At 38.7% G+C, this 20,122-nt stretch overlaps 1 protein-coding gene across 5 annotated transcripts in view; it reads left to right on the forward strand.

Annotated features, from left to right (window-relative positions):
• FNIP2 (folliculin interacting protein 2) overlaps positions 1-14,557 on the forward strand; it is a 52,126-nt gene extending 37,569 nt beyond the window's left edge. For all 5 annotated transcript variants that reach the window (XM_052778270.1, XM_052778277.1, XM_052778254.1 and 2 more), the window contains 5 exons: positions 2,015-3,332; positions 4,132-4,288; positions 5,456-5,656; positions 9,315-9,430; positions 10,685-14,557. In XM_052778270.1, coding sequence (XP_052634230.1) covers positions 2,015-3,332; positions 4,132-4,288; positions 5,456-5,656; positions 9,315-9,430; positions 10,685-10,763 — 1,871 coding nt within the window. In that variant the 3' untranslated portion in view covers positions 10,764-14,557. The remainder of the gene's footprint in view (positions 1-2,014; positions 3,333-4,131; positions 4,289-5,455; positions 5,657-9,314; positions 9,431-10,684) is intronic.
• Positions 14,558-20,122: the final 5,565 nt, after the last annotated feature.

Genomic DNA, 20,122 nt, shown 5'->3' on the forward strand with positions numbered 1-20,122 from the left:
TTTCATTACATATTACATATCAATTACAATTACAGACTGATACAACTGTACCACTGTCAGGAAGATATAGTACTGTCTCTTAAACATCAGCTTCAACCTAACAGTCTTAACAGTAGGCATTAGTATGTTTTGAAGACCACAATTTTGACTTTTTGTGCTGTCTTATTAGTAATGGTTTTATATAAAAGTCAATTGTGCAAATGAACATGAAGCCTGAATCTGATTTCTATAGCAACTGTATTCAACTCAAAACTAAAAAGATATCTTCCCATTTCCTTTCCAAATTGCTACTCTCTGTGGCCCACCAGGCATTGAGGTTAATTCTAGATAAGTAGTCTGAAGGCTACTTTCCAATAATAAGGAATGAATTTGCTGACATGTTAGGCTATGGGCTATGGGGCTAGTTGCAAGGGTATTCTTAACTGGGAGAAGACAGCACACTGCCACCACACCTTCCCAGTGCATCGCTGGCATCATGGGAGATGGCAGATCTTGGTGCAGGAGACAGTGAGAGCAGTGAAATTCCTGTCTCATCGATCCTTGTTTTGCAGGAATGGAGTCAGTAGCCTTACTTCTTTTATATTTTGTGTGACGAAGAGGAGGCTGGGCATAAATGTGTTGTTTGGTGGTTCTGTTGGGATTGTTTGGGCTTTTTTTTTTTGCTGGTTTAGTCTCCTCATGTTGAAACCAGAGGTCCCCTTGCCCTTGGTAGAAACCTTCCTGAAGCTCTGATTATGACTTACATTTGGTGTTGCTTCTTGAGGTTTAGTACAAAATCCTGGTGGCAAACTCATTCCAGAACATTTGAGCAGCCCTGAACAAGGACTTAGCACCTAAAACAATCTGATAGGTTAGCAGGTAACTGATAAAGCTTCAAGCCAGAGAAGCCTGCTTTCAAGGTGAACACTTACGGTGGCTAAAGAAAATTGAGCTTTTGGTGGCTGTCTCCCATCTGCTGGTAATTTGGCTAGGCAAAAGCAGTTTAGTGGGTGTTCTCTAATGGGTATCAGGTGAAGAAAACTGGGTTAACTCAACCTGGTAATAGATATTTCTTGAGTTAACCCATCTTTGACAGAGCATGTGAATGTTCCTTTATTGGCTATCTATGTTTACTTATCCCAGAACTTTGGAGTAGAAACTCTTCAGCTGATAGAGGATTATAGGCAGCTGGAAGATAGTTACTACTCTCCCAAACAAATATGTTGAAAGTAGGATATGTATGACCTTAGTTCTGTTAAAAAAGCAGTTCTTCAGGATAAATGAGCTAGCAAATAGCAGTTCTTGGGGGGACTCAGATTATGTTGTAGTACCTACCTTTCATATTACAGTTGTATTTTAAGTAGTGAATATATTTTCTAGGTCTGTGCCACCCCCTGCCAAAGATAAATGCTCATGCTAGTGAGGTTAACTCCAAATACATAGAAGTGCATGTACCTTGCCCAAAGTACATGCCTCTTTTTTCAGCACCTTATTTATTAAGCTAATATTGAATCCTTTTTTACTTTTTTGATATCTTAGTCCTGAAAAATATAATTTAGATTTTATTTGTATGAAAATTTCTGTGTTTAACAGAAAAAGTCACTGCAATAAAACAGAATAACTTTGATGTGAAAAAAAAATGAGTAGAAAAATAGAAAATAGTATAGCTGGCTTCAGAGTTTAGCTGGATCTATATTCTTCTTCACCCCCTGTTGTGTCAATTTCCAAGTGATAATATCTTGTAAGCATCATGTAAATAAAAACCTTAGTGGCTTTGAACAGAAAGAAACTGAGTAATAGCAGCTAATCCCTCACAAAAACACCAAAACCCTTCTGGACACAAGCCAGGTATAACAAGTGCTAGGGGACTACTTTTGTTATTATTTGTTTTAAACTTTTATGAACTTACTGTGAAAGAAACTGTCTGATTTGTGTCCATAGTAAATGCTGTTTCAAAATGTGTTGAATTTAAACAGTATAGCTTATATTACCACCAAACATATGCATGTGAAATTTTTTTTTTTTTCCTGTATAGGTGATCTCTACGGTGCCATAGGCTCTCCAGTTAGATTGACCCGAACCGTTATTGTTGGAAAGCGCAAGGAGTTGGTGCAGCGTTTGCTTTATGTTCTAACTTACTTCATTCGGTGCTCTGAGCTGCAGGAAAATCAGCTGACATGGAGTGAGAAGGCTGGGGAAGGAGAGCAAGTGCTAAATGGAAGCAAGATCACAACTGCACTGGAAAAGGGAGAGGTAGAAGAGTCTGATTATGTGGTTGTCACTGTTAAAAATGAACCTGCACTTGTGCCTCCAATGCTACCTCCAAAGAATGAGGGAAGTAAGAACAATAGTATTGCAGAGTGGGCACATGACCAAGAAAGCACTCATGCTGTCCCAGCCTCTTCAAAAGAAAAGAGAGAAGCAATAGGAAAGGCCAGTCAGAACTCCGAAGCATCTGTTGACTGTCTAACTAGCAGTTTCCGTAAAGGAGCAGCCGATGGTAGGAAAAGAACTGTCACTGATACAGGAATCGTATCCTACCACTTTGAAGAGCCATCTAAATTGGAGGATTTAATGGATATAAAGAAGAACAAGAACCAGAATGAGAGAAAAGTAGAAAAGCAATTGTCTAGTAGGTCATCTGCCTTACCTTGTCCTGAGAGGTCTGGCCACAGGAATTCACACTTAGAAAAGGTCACCTTTCAGATTGGAAGTTCTGCATCACCAGAGTCAGACTTGGAAACTCATAGAAGAGAAATGGAAGAAAATATGAAGGCATTCAGAAAAAATCCAGAGGTGATACGTTGTGCTTCAAGTTCCACAAATCTGACCATAGATGCTTCCCAGAATCAAAAAGAAAGTTGTGAAGCTGCCTTTATACCCTTCAGTAAACATAATGTTTGTTATGCACAAATCCCACCTTGTGAAGGGAAGGAGAGTATACTTAACCAACACATGGAAAGTAAAGGAACTGAAATTAATTTAGTGAACACAGTATCTAGTGAACCACTTTTGCCCACAGATAACATAGAAACTGTAAAATTGCCAAGCCTGAAAGAAGCTAGAACTTTATGCTCTGGCAATCTGGAGAACTATTCCCCTGGCTGTGTAGAAGTAGTTTCTGCTGTCAAACAGGATTCCCCTAAAGTAGGTGCTAAAGATGTCCCCTATGGGGATGCTGGAAGGAAAATCCCCTTCAGAGTTGAAGGGGACATTCCAAGGAATGAGAGTTCAGACAGTGCTCTTGGAGCTAGTGATGAAGAAGGTGATTGTTGTATCCCTGATGAAGTGCATCATGATAATGTCAGCAAAAGACTTGAAGAGTTTGCAGAAGTGGAACTTCCTTTACCAAGGTAAAGAAGTTTAATTTAGAACTAAATGGAGTCAAAAGCAGTTGCTACTTTAGAGATGTTCAGGGTTTCAAGTCTGAAATCCTCTGGGTGCTTGACTAAGTTCCTTGCAAACAAATCCATAACAGACACCGATGTAGCTAGGATTCTTGTAAACAGACTTGGCAAAAAGAAAACCAAGACAGAGCAGGTTTAGGTAGTGAAGTTTTGTGACAAAGGTGTTCTTGAAATGTCTAATAAAAAGTGATCAAACTTTTTTTTATATAAACTGCCTGAAACATTTAATGTAGTCATGTAGATAGACCATCTGAGGACAAGCAAAACTTAGCTTTGCTTAAACTGATAACTGTTTAGATTTGACATATTTGACAAATCACAGACAGATTTGAAATAAATAAGGGCATCCTATTTGAAAACTTTAGAGCTTTACAGGTGCACGTGAAGCTGGCTGATGCTTAAGGTAGGCAGCTAGAAAGAGTTTGCTTCCTGGGCTGAGTTGGAGAAAACTCAAATTTAGCAAATCTGTTAGCTGCAGAACAGGGAGCTCATACATACCACAAGCTTTAATACATGTAGATTTGCCTTTTCATAAATTTGAAGGAATCAATATGTTGTTAAAGTTCAGCTTTTAAAATCCACGTTTCAAAGAGCACCAGTAATTGGCTTACTGTATTTAGAGTACAATTGTTGATTAGTACTTGTAGTAGAAGCAGGAGTGATAAACCAAACTTTGCATTCATGTAAAATCTGAATGCAGTCTGTCAAGCAAGAATCTTACCTGCTTTGTATTTCTGTCTTTCAGGTCAAATACAATCAGCAGTCAATGCATGAAAAATTTTGGAAGATCACTTCTAGGTGGTTACTGTCATACATATATACCTGATCTAGTGCTGCATGGAATAAATAATGATGAAAAACTCAAGCAGTGTCTACTAGCAGACCTACTTCATGCAATGCATGTGAGTTAAAGTACTCTTCTGAGTCATAGTAGGAGTTGTGGTATTACTGAGATCTACAGAAGCAGGTCCTTTGAATAAGTTTCTTTCTACTTACCTGTTCTTAACAGCCACACCTGACATGTCTTCCTTCTTGAAAGATGTAAGCCCTTAATTGTGTGCAAAGCCTGTTCACACAAGAATCACGTGTGCTTTCCCTTATACTCGCTTAAGCCTTCTCTTCAAAGATAAACACAAGGAAAATTGTTTGCAACTTCAACTTACAAACAAGGAGAAAAACCTCAGACTGCTTCTCTTTTTAGTCACAATAGCAGACAGAATTATCTATGTTTCATAAAAATGATATGCAAGTTGAAACATCTTATTTTACTGCTTACTGGCATGTGTTGCAAGGGAGATGAAGTTTTGTGGAGGCCTGTATTATACTAGACTGTAGCAGAAGTGACTGACTACAGAAAGTAACTGTCTATAGGTAAGAACTTTGCCATGTTCTTACTCTACTTTAGGTACTCCTGAATTATATGATTAATTTATAACTAACCTTTCACTAAAGTAACTGCGTGATCTTAGTATGCAATTTTAAATGTTTATCTAGTAATTGTCAACAGCTTCTCTCTTATAGCAATTAAGAATCATCCTGCTGGAATGAGTTCATGTACTATCTGAAACAGTGATGTGTGTGTATGTAACTTCTTTAAACAACATCAGACTGGTCTAATACAATACTGTCCCTTCATACATACCCTGCCTTGATTGTGCATAGTGAAATCCCTCACACATCTCTGAAACATTAAATATACTTTCACCATCACTGGATCAGTATAATTATTACTCTTTTAATTTTGGAAGAAAGTTATCTTTTCAGGGAAGGTGGAATACTTGAAGAAAAAACGTTGGAGTAGTGATTTGGAAGCACTACTTAAACAAAATTAAATGCCTTAATCAAATTGGCAGTTAAGACTTAACTGACCTGATGCTGCTGAATGTAAACTCTGAAGTTGGTATTGCTTGTCATTTTTGAGATGCCTTTGGTTTCCTATTGGACAAAAACATCATTGGATGACTTTTTTTATTCCCTGCTTCAGTGTGAATAAAAATGGAACCTCAAACTAAGTTGTGGAAATGTATACGAAAGTGTCACATAATGTTTGTATTTTGTATCTGTTGCAGCATCCAGTGCTAGATGAGCCCATAGCAGAAGCCGTCTGCATTATTGCAGACACAGATAAGTGGAACGTACAAGTAGCCACAAGCCAGAGAAAGATGATGGACAATATGAAGTTAGGCAAGGATGTTTTGGTTTCAAGTCAAGTATCCAGTTTATTGCAGTCTATTTTACAGCTTTACAAACTCAACGTCCCAGCTGACTTTGTAAGTATTTCTTTACTGAAGACTGAAGGTAATGAAAATTGCTTAGCTTAGATAGCAAATGCAGAGTTTTGTACACCATGTTGCTATGCCAATGAACTAATGCCTGAAATAATGCAGAGCTGGTACAACATATTTAAAAGAATGCATGCTACAGTCCAATAACAGATACTGTTTTATCTGTAATTTACATCTAATAGATCAGAGTTAACTACTCCAAAATACATATGCCAAAACTAAAGTTGTTTTAGGCAATTTTAGCATGGTCCTCCTGTTTATGATTAGGACTTGTTAAATTTGGCTTTTATTTTTTTGGTTTGTATAGTTTCCACACTTCTTTACTCTTTATGTTGTTGAAGCTTCTATCTACCCAAGCCCATTTCTAGCATACAACTTTCTATTCTTGGGCTTTCTATTCACCCCCATGCAGTGGATGCCTCTTCTCTTTCCTCCCCACATAATTGTGCCTCTGTGTGTTTACTTGACCCTTCTGTTTTATGCACATTTTAGCCAACCCCGTCAGCAAGTGCTGTCTCAGCCTTGCCAATGCCTCCATAGGATTGCTGGGAGGAGACTGAAACCTGAAAACACCTGGCGGTTGGGTGGGTTGCAGCAGGGGATGTTACTTTGTCATATTGCATACTCCCTAACCCACAGCATCCTTTCCTGTCCTCATTAGTAGTGGACTTCAGAGCAAATCAGTAATGCTCGTTTTGCTGATTACAACAAAATTACCCAGGAGTCTGACAGTGGTAATTATAATACAGTTTTTAATGCACCATTGTATGTGAGGGGAGATGGGGTGTTTTTTAGTAGTCGCCGCTTTTTCAGTTAACAGAATTGGTTTGTCCTTCAGCAGATAGCCTTGAAACTTTGTGGGAAGCCTTTCTAATGACTGTGCTAGCAGATGGAAGACAAAGATACAGCTAAACACTAACAGCTGTAAACAGTATTAGTCGGCAGTGTTTTGGATAAAATTGGTGGTATTGATTATCTAAGTTCTTGCAGTCAAGTGGTAGGCAAAATATGTGGGTACATTGTCAATGATGTCTCTGGATTCTTCTGGGCATTGAAACATATGCAACTTCTATGTCCTAACACTTGCACAGTAACACCTTAAATTCTGGCATTTTTAAACTGAATAGTTGATTCTGCAACTGAAGTGTTCTTTCCAATGTTGCCTTGGGGTTTGTGTATGCAATTTCTGCATGCTTTGTTTGGTGTGGGAGGGGTTTGTAGGTGGAATGTTTTTCAGGATTTTTTTATTTCCTTTTTCTTACAAAAAGGAACAGTGAAGTGACAGTGCTAGTAGTTTGTAAATTTTTTATAATCCACGTTAGAGACACTTTGATCCTTCTGTCAGTGTATTTTACAGCTCTTTGCTAAAACAGAACCATCGGTGCATTGAAGTTAAGTGTTCCACTAAACTCTAGGGGGAGAAGTGTGACTTTTTTATTGTAGTGATTCTATTGATTTAAATTTTGACAAAAACATATGTACTAATATCGATCAGAGATGAGCATAATGCAGTATGTTTGAAGTTTCCTTTAGGAGTGCATGTTTCTTTACATGCAGTTACTGTTCAGATTAATAAGTTTTTGGGGTTTTTGTGGTACGACAGAAAACAATACCCAACTTGAGACTGGATGAAAGGCAAGTGGTGATATCTTTGTTGTGGCACTTCAGACTGGTAACCATACTGCAGAGAGCTTTGCAGTATGCCAGGGTGAGAGGGAAGTGATGATCACAACTGCTGCATGTCAGCAATATGTCAAAAGTTTTACCTACACCTTAACTCATTTTAAGCTCCACTTCTGTTTTTAGAAGTGACTTGACCTTTACTTTTTTTCCATTTAGTCAATGAGAAAAGCTGCAGAGGAAGCTAACGTAAAAAAAAAAAAAAAAAAAAAAAAAGACTTCTGTACCTCTCTTAATGTGGACATTTTTGAACAAAATGGATTCATGTACCAAGCTTATGATCCTTTGCTGGCATTCAGGAGGAGCAGATAATCTTATGTAAAGAATGTCTCTTTTAGAATAATGTGGGATTTGTCCTTACTTGCTCCCTCACAACTTAAAATAATAAAAATCTATAATCCTTTAGCATGAGTACTGGAACTGAAATATATTGAACTGCTACTTTGTGAATCAGCTGCATGCTCCCCCGAACCACTGAGGAAGTGCTCATAGGCTTTTTGCATTAGGGTTACCTGTAATGGAAAAGATAAGAATGTTTTCCTTTCAGCTAGAATCAGAAGTGTTACGATTATAATGACTTGAGTGAAAACTTGCTTGAAGCAAATAGATCAAACTACTCTCAAAAATCTCTTGCCTTTCCGCCACTGGTGGCAGTGATCTTATTCTACTACTATGTAGCATGTTTTTTAAAATGCCTCTTTATCTTCTGTGATTAAGACCTGATGTAAGCTCAGAGAATCATTAAAAATCTTTATCTTGCTCCAGACCATCAGAAGAATACATGGCAGGCTACCGACAAGCATGAGTCTTTTTTTTGCTCATTATTTTTTAATTAGGAAAACTGGTTTCGCAGGACCTCATTTCTAATACTTATGGTTTTCATTCAACTTGAAAAGTACATTGGGTGATGGCCTGAAGCTATTTGCTCCTGTTTCTAATTGCTGTCTATGCCTGCCGGATGATTATACATTTGATAATGTGAGGTTCTCCTGCTTTCATCTCCTGGAGTTTGGAGAGTTGAACTAATTTAACTTTTTTGAAGTGGTCATCCCTGTGGAAAGGAGAAGTATATCAAATTGAATGTACCTTTTGTCCTAGAACAAAGTACCTGTTAAGACATCCTACCTACTGACCTTGTTTTACCAAAAAAATCCCTCTCTCTTTGAAGCTAAGGTTCATCTGCTCTCCTGCAGTTGGTGTGTGTGAAATTACCATACATCACATGACTGTATTTAAAAATAATATGCATTTCTAGCATGCTACTGCTGAAAGAAAAGGGGAGTGATTAAATTGGTATTTCAACTTGAACCTTTTGGCAAACAGCATCAAAGGTTTAAACAATTTTAAACTAGAAGCACCTAGGACTAATAAAAACAAATGCCTAAAAAGGATTTGTTACCTAGCTTCTACAGTAAAGTAGTGAGCAAAAGAGCTATAATTTTATGATTAAAAAGACAATGGTGTCTTCCATTTCTTGAGCCTTAGTTTCTTGAATGGTAGATCCCTAGAGCTAGAGGGCTAATTTTAGGACGTGTTGTCTAAACTGAGTCTTTCAGAAAAAATAGTACTGACATAACAAAGATGTCTTGATCCAAGTATTCTGGTTTGATTCTTAGTAAGATGTCTCGAGTGTCTTTGAACCTGGTTAAAACCATTTAAGTCAGGAGAAACACTGGCTGACTTGAGTGGAAAATGGGTGTGCAGGTTGTGCAACAACCTTGCTGCCCAAGAAAGCTGGAATGCCCTAATTCTATGAGGAGGTTCCCCTTTGAGGGGTAGTGCAACTTTTTAATGTTGCTAGCACAGCTGTAACAAAACCAATTGACTTCTGGATTTTGGAGTGGAGATTTAGTTTGAAAGGTGTTCTAGCTAAGATAAAAGCTAAAATGATATGCTTACATTTCTGTAAAATTTTGCATGTGGCTGCTAAAGCCATTCTGAGGTTTTTGGTCTGTGTTTACAGTGCATAATGCATCTTGAGGATAGACTACAAGAGATGTATCTCAAAAGCAAAATGCTTTCAGAATATCTGCGAGGACATACAAGAGTGCATGTAAAAGAACTAGGAATTGTATTGGGGTGAGTATTGCAGGTATCGGTCTTAACCAATGGCAAAACTTGGGGCAGTATTTTCCTTTTCAGTTTCTGAATGTTCACATCTTGTTCCCATGAGGACTTGCTGCTTACTTCATGTTCAGCACTCTCCTCTTTCATGTGCCTAATAAAGTGTAAAAATGGGTTCTGCTGAGCTATCCAGAAATCAGGAGGAGACACAGTTCTACAGCAAGAACAAATTACTTGTCATTCTTAAATCTTCAGAATGAAAAAAGTTTGGATTTTGGTCATTAGGAGGTTATCCACGCATTCATACACACTCTTTCTGTCTTGATCTCCTTAATGAAAACTTCATCCCAACAAATACTTGAGAATTTTTGGAAGGTTAGGTGGTGCAGTTGTATCTTGAGGGAAGAGGGTTTCTCAAGAAGCAGGTGTAGGAAAATAGACACGTGTCCTGTTTGGCAGCTGCCTTCTAATAATACTATTTGATTGGCATACAACCTTTAGGGATGCACCTGCTGACAGCAGAAGAGGGGCAAGGGGTAAGAAGTGAATACACATTCCCAAGAATATGGGTTTTAGCACTGTAGGTAAAAATTTATCTTTATCCAGACTGTTCAAGATTTCATACTGAGAAATGTAGCTGTAAATAGTAAAAACCTGATATAAGCACTTTTCTCAGTGTGTGTGTGTATGTGTATAAATATATATAAATATATACATACATCCTGGCCTCTGAGCAGCTTTACATTTGGAAATGGTTGGAAACTAACCATTGCATTTGAGAGACATTCCTGGTACCGTTATTGCATAATAATTAATAATTCCAGCTTTTGGTCATTTTTTGTAAGAAGGTGCTACTATATGGTGAACTGAGTTATATTCAAAACATGAAATGCAAAGTCTTCGGTAAGCTGATGTTTAGTATCTTCTTAAAGTGGGCTTATTGGTGCCTACTGCCTACAAGCGAAGGCTTATGGTTTAGCAAATAAATAAAAGTTTTTATTTAAACCACAAAAGATTATATACCACAAAGTGTAATACTGCTATCTTTTGACTTACATGGTAGCATACTTCTTGGTTTTAAACATTATTACCTACCTTTCCTGGTATGTTATGAGTAATGGCAATAAATAATAATGAAACAATGAACTCAGTTATAGCAAGACTCTTCCAGTTTCTTTGAAGTGGATGAAAAATATCTTCTTGTATTTCTCTTCTTTTGTGAAGGTGACTGTATATTTTAAAATCTGTCTCTCTTTTTTTAATTTCTAGGATTGAATCCAATGACTTGCCTTTGTTGGCTGCTATAGCAAGTACTCATTCCCCGTATGTTGCTCAAATACTCTTATAAATTAAAATCTCAGGATAGTCATTCCCTTAAAGTAAAATAAAGAAAATGGGAATGTTGAATGAAGAACAGAGGTGCCAAACACTGGTAAAGGGGAACACTGAGGAAAGCTGGTGATGACTGTACATTCTACCACCTTCCAATTCTGATTTCAACCGGATGTTTTATCGGAGGACTTCAGTTTACATAACGTAAAAGGCATTCAGGTTTTTCTTACAGTCTCACTTCTGACTTAAATCAAGAAAGTGACTGCATCCTTGCATTTTATTTTTATTCAAAGGACACAAAAGTTAACACTATGTGGCAGACCAGGAGCTGCCGTCCAAAACGCTGCTCAAAACCATGAAGTAACAGTTAAAAGAAAAAGTGGGCTAGAATGGGTTTTGTAATACTACACTTGTGAGTGTGGTGTGGTGTATGTTTCTTTGCTGGGGAGGAGGAGGAACTGTAAACTATGTATATAGCATTCCTATACACAAGTGTATTGGATGGGACGTGATTTTCTTGCAGAACATACTCATGATTTTGTATAGTAGAAGTGGTGGGCTCAGAACAAGAAACCTGGATTCAGCAGCCAAATGTTATGTGGGAATGGAGGTGTGCATGAGGTGATGTGACTTTTTCCTTCAAGGACAAGAGGTTAAGAAGGCTATGGCTGCTTCTGTTTTAATGAGAAGGCATTCAAATGAGCCCATGGCTAGAAGTGGAATGGAATGGACTTCTGAGATAGGGATTTTGTGGGAAAGCCTTATGGAATTTCTGCTACAGGTTTACATTTGTTGCTGATGCAACTTCAGTAACTCTCTTGAGTTTCTGTATGACTGTAGTCCTGGGAAATAAACCCGTGTCTTGGTGTCATCAAGTATTACTATCTCCGAGGAGTATGAATTTGACAAACTTCTGTATGATACCAGTGCTGTTAGTGCGTGTCTGTGCGCACGTACACCAAGCAATTGGCACAAACTGAAGACAATCTTATTGGGGAAATAAAAGATAACAAACAACCCTTCACCAAACCTTTAGTCAAAGTATTACTTTTCTCCAGCTACTAGTTGTCACTTGAAGTAGGAATAAAAGAGGAGCATTGTTTGAAGTAAAATGAAATGTAGGGGGCAAACCCCAATATTTGATATTACTATGAATGTTTGCAATTACCCTTTCTGATTCTACAGAAATCTTGAACTATCATCCGGGTGCCTTTCCTTAATAGGTTAACTACTCTGAGACCAGAAACTACTTCTCCACTAGTTGATACTGGCCTTCTGTGTTTCTAGAAAGCAAAATAAAATTTTGTATTTTACTGTTCTCATGTGGTTGATAACATGAATGTAAAAAAAAAAAAATTACTTTTTTTTGCATAGAGCACTGTTAAGCTGGATATGAAACTATGGACCAGACTGAGGAGAGAACAAAGGATCAAAAAAAAAAAACCATTCTTAAAGAAATGGAAAAGTCAATGTTGGACCATTCTGTTGTGAGCCAGCATGAATGAGGTGTCTGAAATTGTCAGCTTGCAAGCAAATTGCTAGCAACACAATTGCTTGGGAATAGTGAATTCTAATAAGAAACTCCTGGTCACCGGTTGTGAGTTCTCCTCGATGGTGATTACAGATTTTTAACACTGAAGGGACACACTTTTATTAAAGTGTTTTTATTTCCTACTACCTTGATGTTTGGACTTTTCTACAGTAAACTTTCAATGATTTGAAATAATGAAATGTGCATATTGTGAATTGTTTAAATGTGATGGGGGTCTTGATTAACCTTGTGTTGCTTTTTGAGGGAAATAGGTAGACTGACCTACTGTGAAGAGAGGTTGCTTCCAAGTGGAGGGATTCTTAATATTCTGATACAATACTTCTAAAGCTGTTCCTTATATGCTGGGTTTCTGACCTGACATTCCAGATGTTTCTTTTATTGCATTTTCATACTTGTCCCTAGTATTCTGCCTAAAAAGGCTAAAATCTTTCTATGGTTCAGGTTTTCTCCTACTGCTTATAGTTAAGCAAACTTTTCATATCTTTGGTCTGTGAATCCTTCTATCTGCTGGAAAGTAAACTTACCTCTGCATATAGCTGTTAGCAGATATCACTCTCTATTCCACAAGGTTAAGACAAAGTAAGAACCATAGAGCAAGTCGCATATTCCTAAACTACCCCTGTGATGGAGAATGTGTGCGTGCGCATGTGTAAGATTATGAAACTGCTTCCCTGAGTATATATAGAAACCCTCATGTACTTTTCTCTATTTCATGTCACTCTTAAATAGTAGCTGAGTTCATTAAAAGTCAATTCCAGTTCTCTTAAAGTATTAGTTGGGTTTTTATCTGAACAGACTGACAATTCTTCAAAGAAATATGTGCTAACATACAAATATGTGCTTTTGTTATCATAGAATGTACTAAGAAAGTCAAAGGTCAGGCAATGTTCAGTGATTTCAAGACTAATACCATGATCAGTAACACCTGATTTTACATCAAGTATTTAAAAAAAAAAAAAAAATTAAAAATCTGCCTTTTGGCAAGACATCAAATTAACCTAGGTGGCATGTGAGCCAATGGTCAAAAGCACTTGGATTTTCTTCAGCCCAGGCTAAAACTTTGTAGTTCTTGCTGCTTTCTCTAACATTTTGCTGCTCTTCAGAAATTACATGATGAACTATCTTGTTCTCATAGTTTTGGTTTTGGGGGAAGAAAATCCAAAATGAAAGCTGTTTATTACCTTTAAAAGGCTTTAGACTAAAGTTACATACATGTTTTCCCCTCTACCAAATGTACTACCTCAGTTGACAGGATTCCACCTTCTAGGGCTTTTTTTGACTCTAAGTCTTTAACTTGTTTTTGGTAGCATCTTGCTGTTTATGTAAATTAGTGTGGCATGATAGGGCAGTAAGTATTTACAGATGTGTTGTTAGACATCTTTAAGGCATGTTTCTGGTTTTGTTTTAATAGGATGAAAAGTGATATGAATGTACAAATGTGTTTAAAATTGATAATGTAGCTTAATTTTCAAATATTCCAAAGTTGGTTTTATCAGTATTACGTAGGGGTTTTTTGTAAACTTAATACATTCTTGGTTAAGTGGGAGTGCACAGTCTTTCCAAAATCCCACATAAATGCAGTTTACACAGTGCAATTTAAAGAATGTATGCTTTTTTTTCAGGCAAGACTAAACCTTCACACACAGAGGGGAGGAATGAACTGCTAAATTGTAGTATGTAATCTAAATGAATTCTTTAACCCCAAACAATACCAAGATCTAAACATTTTGATTTAAGTAGGTACTCGCTGAACTAAGGTATGCAACTTTTTTCTGCCAACAGGAAATGAATAGACACTGATTCTGTAATTCACATTTCTAATGGCGTCCTCCAGAGTTATAGACTGATCTTCCCCACTCCCTACTATATGCATCTTTACTCTTAAAGTCAAAACCCCTTTTCAGACACACCAAACTCTTGTATATAAAGTTTACACAAAATGATCGCTTATCCCTCAAGTATAAGTTCTACTTCAGTTAAAAGGGCCCAAATCAAAATCAAGTCTGAACTGCTGAATATACTCTAGACATTTTTTTTTTTTTGTGGTCAGGTAGGCTAATTTGACATACATAGCAGGTTTTCCATAGTAGAAAAAAAATGTGTGTTGCTATTGCATGTTTGGAGAGCATAGGCTTTTTTAGGAATGACTGAATACCAATGTCAAACTACATGGTTTTTTTTCTTATAGTTGTTTATGTACACTATCATTTTGGTCTATTTCTTTGCGGCATTTGGTGCAATAAACTTTCTGAAATGAACATTAAGTGGTGTTTGGTATCTTCCTTTTTAAAACTTACTTCTGAAATAGCTGTCCTTGGTTTTGTAGCTGAGATCTAATAGTGCATGGACAGCCGATAACCCATTAGTGGAGTAAGTAAATGTTGCAAGAAATATCTAACAGGAAGGCTTCACAACATTTGGAACCTGATTGAATGCTATCAGCATCTTTGGAAGCTTTACCTCACTTATATATGTAAACAGGAGCTCTTAAAGTGTGAAAACTAACTGCAAAAAATAATGGAAAGTGAAGACACTGACTGTTGGAATAGGTCCTGCAGAGGTTCCACACACCTGTGTGGCTGGCACTTAGCTCAAATGTCTATGAAAAGAGCTATCTGAAAAATGTGTTGCTACTACGTAATATATCCAATTTTAAAAATTACTCAACCTAACAGGAATGAGTGACACCTTGTGTCTACTAGATTATGAATTAGTTTAAAATAAAGAGGTCTTCAATTTTTGTCAATCTCTCCATGACCTGAATTTCTATTTAGTGTTCTGCAGCTTACTGGAAGGTCCTTATTTACAAAATAAAAATGGAGAGGAGATGATCGACTGTAATTATGCTGAACATCTTTGAACAGGTCTGAGGTATAGTCTGGTTTGTAGGGTGTAAGCACTTCTTACCTGTAGACTGAAATGTTTGAGGTTTGCTTGTTTGTCAGGCTAACAAGGATTGGAAATAAAGCAAAAGCCCAGGAACTTTGGCATCAAGGGCTTTTCACAGTGCTCTGAATACAGCTTCTGGCTTTCTGGTCTGGCTGTGGTAATTATCAACTCTGGAGCATTTGGAAATAAATCTGCTTATTTTCTCATGCTCAAAGGTGCTAAAAGCTTGCATGCACACACTTGAAATAAGGAGGAATGTCTGTTGCATTGTCTACTACGACTGCTGTGTAATTTGTGCTCCTGTTAGTACTCCTGCACAAATGGTGACCTGTTATAGTGGTTAACCAGATTTGGTGTTTATGAGAATGAAAGTTCTTTAGTGTGAAAAGTACATCCGATGACGGTGCTGTGGTGAGCTGTAACCTCACTCCAGCTTTCTTCTTGCCAAATTGTGTAGCTGCTTCCCTCTCTAAGTCTATGCTTTCATGAGAAGGCTTGAAACAATTTAATAGCTAACCCCTATAGCAAGGGGAAGACCCCATTACTCTGTCCAATCTTTCCTCCTGTCATGCTAGCTGCATCTGCAAGTTGCTTATGCTGTGGCTTGCTCTGTTGCTCACTGAATCACTCATAGCTAGGTGCAGCATGTTTGCAGAAAAAAAGCTGCTGATGGTTGTCTGCTGGGTTAACAAGTTGAGTTTGGCTCCGATAAGTGCTAGTGTAAGGGCAGGGGAAGAGATGGGACCCCTCAGCTAGGAACAAGAGAGAAAAGGAGTGAGATTGCTCCAGCTCCTGATCTCTTTGATACTTGTGGGCCGTTGGCTGGCTCAGCGGTTTGTGTGGGGCAGAAACCTGGGCTTCCAGCCAGGATTTTAAGACTCCAGGAAGCTACTCTGCTCTGACTTCACTACTTTTAAAAATCTGTAGTTAAGCTCTTGGTCATATCAACTGGTTTAACTTTTTTCTAAAGGACACCTAGCCAATCTCTTTCAGAATTCATGTGATTGGGACTGTGGCAAGTTAGCAAGAGGCAGATGCACAGGCTGACGGGTATAAAATGGCCAAGCACTGGGAAGGGGTGGAGACCTGTATTAATAAATACTTACGTGGTATGGCTGAGAGGGCTGCCAAGGAGCTTTTAGAACTGACAGCTGCAAAAAAGAAAATAATACCTAGATTTGAAAAAACTCTCAAACTCTGCAGTTGAATTCCATGATTTGGTCAAAAGATGTGACTTGAAATAATACAAATATTAGTGGTGAACAACTGATTTAACCATTTTCCCTCTTATGTAAATGGCAAGGAGGATCAGAACTGATGAAGAGATTCTTCTCATATGTAATGAGGAGTTGAAAGCTACAGCAGGCATAAGGAAACGTGAACTATATCATGAAGTAACTAAGTCTTGTGCCAAAATTCTGCCAGTCTTCTCCCTCCTTTTCTCTCTAAATGCAGAAGTCATATAACATAGCAAAGCTTTCTGCTAGTCATCCATGCACCATAATCTTTGGTTTTGCATACAGATATGGTTGAAGAGAGCATGTCTGAACATATGAAACAGGATTTTAGACATAAAGGACATGCAGCTGAGTGACAAACCATGAGACTGTGACATACAAGGCTTCCAATCCCATATAAAATTAGCTTAAGCAGCCACATGCTAGTAATCCCCATGCTGGAAAATGACTCTCATAATAGTTACAGTCAGTTGTCTGTCTGGCGCAATCCCAAAGCTAAAACAGTTTAAGCAGTACAAGTAGAGTAGCATTTTGTCTTGAAATCCTAAAGGTCAACACAAGGCCAAAGGGCTTAAGGGTGACAGTCAAGCACTTAAAAATAAATATAATCTCATAAACTGGATTTCTTCCGTTTGGAGCTACAAGAGACATTCCACTGTGATCTGACAAAATAGTGTTTGAGGGAGAGCAGGCTCCCCTGAGGAAGGAGTTTCCCACCAAGGAAGAAAGGTCCCACTTCTACGGGCAGAGAAATGTTTGTAGATGTGGAAATACAAAGTGACACTTAGGTCTGCTTGAGATCTTCCCTGGGAGTGGCTGTGCTGTCTGAGGGGTCAAGGGCTGGGATATTTGGCTCACGAAAATGTTTTCCCTTCCATTGAGTTGAAGTCTAAGCCTGTGTATAACAAAATTCTTTCAAATAGGTCCTTAACTACCATTTTTGCTTTATTTTACTACCTCATCTCTTTTTTGCTAGGCAAAATGAGCCTGGGGAGTTTTCTCCTCTTTTCTGCACATTACTATCACATAAATGTTTTAATTTTTCATTTTCTACAGTATTGTATCACCTTTTTTTTTTTCTTTTTAAGATCTGCACAGGTCCTGTTAGCCTTAAAATGGACAAGTCTCCTAAATTGTTTGCTTCAGCTTTGAAAAATATAGGAGGTTTGAATTGAGCATTTTTTGTTGAACTATTTGTGATTCCCTAGAACATGCAAATTTTTTGACCTTGAAACAGGGCTGCACCATGAGCAATGTGAAATTAAAAATCACATTTCCAAACCATCAGCTCCTCCTGCCCTTTAAGGGACTGGCTCCTGTAAGGGCACTACTATCATGGTGCAACAGCTTTAATCCTTTAGGTTTGTTTCTAATAGAGAAGATATCTTACCTTTTCATTTGGGAAGCAGAGGTGCCTGGGATGCCTGAACCATTGCAGCCCGTTTACTGTGTGGGTGAAGACAGCCTTCCTGGCTGCCCGAGTCCCAGGCCAGCCTGGCCCTTGCATTGTGGCCTTGTTGTTCAAGAATATAGGGAGCGGGCTGCCTGGCACGGGGATAAAACAAAAATGGAGTTTGTGCTGAGGGAAAGCTAATTTTTTTCTTTTGCCCCGCTGTTTACCATAATTGCACTTCTGGCAGTCTCCTGTAAGGGTTTGATGTCCCTAACGTGAAAGGGTGACTCAATCCGATGGCTTGTTGAGCAGGGTCCTCTGCATGTCTGCCTGATGCGATTGCCAAAGTGAGCGACGAACTGACCTATGTCAGCACAGTACAACTGGGGACATAGCTTAGACACCAGCGTTTCAAGTGAGTTTGTCAGGCCTCTGGTATTTAAACCATCTGTGTTAGACCTAGCTATGGCTACACCCTGAAGGTAGACAGCTGCCTCTGGTTCTCTGTGTGCCACTTTCTTCCCCCAAGAATGCAGTAGTCTCTCCTGTTGCTCAGTAGTGGGTAAACACCACAAGCAAAAGATGCAAAGCCCATTTGTAATGTTGCTAAATAAATTCTGGCTGTCGTAGGTAATACATTGGCTAGGGGGAGCGGTTGGAGGAGTAGCTGTATGTTATTATGTGCTTGAATTAAATAAGCTCTGAAGAAGACCTGGTGGCTTCCCAGGTGTGAGTGCCTATGCCCTTGATAAGGAAGCTGGTAATTCAAGAATGCTGTTCTCATCTTTAGAAGGCTTCCTGTCCTGACCCTTGTGATGTTTAAACTATGTTGCTGCTAAGGACCTAATCTAACTAGTTCATCTCTGGGATCATACTAAACCTTACAGGGAAGCTGGCTTGCCTTCTCCCCACTTGCTTTTGAAGTTAGTATTCTCTCTTTTCTTCTAAATATATGAAGCTTTTTCTGCATGTCTATTTTGGTGGCCAACAATTGCTCTGCCAGCCCTGAAGAAAGCTGGTATGGGCTGTGTGATTTGTGCTGAGGAGATTTCAAACGTTGGTCCAGTCGGAGAGCTAGGAGCTCGGTGGTCCCATCCTGGGAGGCAAAGCACTTGAAGTGGGGCTCCCTAGAAATCGCTGTCCCGATAAACCCGAGCGGCAAACTGCACCTGCAGGTTGTCTCGCTGCTGGTTTCTGAGTATCGCTAAGCGTCACTCTTTCCCCGACAAAAGAGGAATACGCTAAAAAGCATGTAACTACAATTTTGCACACAGATAAGCTTGTTAGCAGTCTGGGGTGAAACCTCTGGCAGCATTAGACTACCCTTTGCATTGTAGCACTTCCAATAGTTTGATGATGGTTGGCTGCCAACGTGCACACCGCTGCCCTTTTTCTTAGAGCTGTGATGCTAAGCTGGGTTGCGTTGTAGCTGAGGTTGAAACAAGGTTGTGAACTTTACAGTGTGGAGGACTTGCTCGAGTTAAATGCAGTTTTACACGCTCTGCGATGTTGTATAGCATAGAGCATCCTGATAGCACAGCTTATCAACATGGTGCAGCACTACACAGCAATACTGAGATCGTCTCTGGATTCACTAAACCTGTCTCTAGTCACTCTGTAACACATTTTAATCTCAGTACCATGCTGAGTTAACCACACTGATTAACCATTCCTAATTCTTCATTAAGCTTGGCTGGTGGCAGGTGGGGAATTTTCACCCTGTGTCTGTGGCTCAGCATAAAAGCAGCTCCTGTTAGTTTTCTCAGCATTCTGGTAATTACCGCCATTCATTACAGAAGGATGAGGTGATTGGCCAAAGGTATGCAGGGAGGCTGCGGCAAAGGTTAGTACCTGCTCTTCTGAGTCCTAAAATAATGCCTTCGTCATTGGACAGTCCTACCAGACATGCTTGGGGTGGGGGGATGCATACACCTCCCTTTTCCCTTCCTGGCAATTGCTTTAAAGAGTCAGAGACATAGCGTCTGGCATCGAGACATCTGTCTGTTGGGGAAGAAAAAAGAAAAGAGAGTTCTCTCATTCTTATATACTGCCTCGAAAGCTTGTTATGTACAATTGCAATTGTGCCTATAAGGATAGTTTAGCTGAAAGTATCTACTACATGGATGCTGCCAAAGAAATGTATTTTGGTTTTCCAAACACCTGCTGCTTTGCTCTTGTGCGTTTTATTTTTTGCTTGGGATGCATAAATGATGTGGGGAAAAGTAACTCATGACAAGCTACTGAGCAACACTTAGTGAGAAATAGCAGGAGTCAGTAACCACTCAAGAGAAGTGCGAGTTTTC

The sequence above is a fragment of the Harpia harpyja genome, chromosome 2 (genome assembly GCF_026419915.1).
Source record: "Harpia harpyja isolate bHarHar1 chromosome 2, bHarHar1 primary haplotype, whole genome shotgun sequence".
Classification (NCBI taxonomy): Eukaryota; Metazoa; Chordata; class Aves; order Accipitriformes; family Accipitridae; genus Harpia; species Harpia harpyja.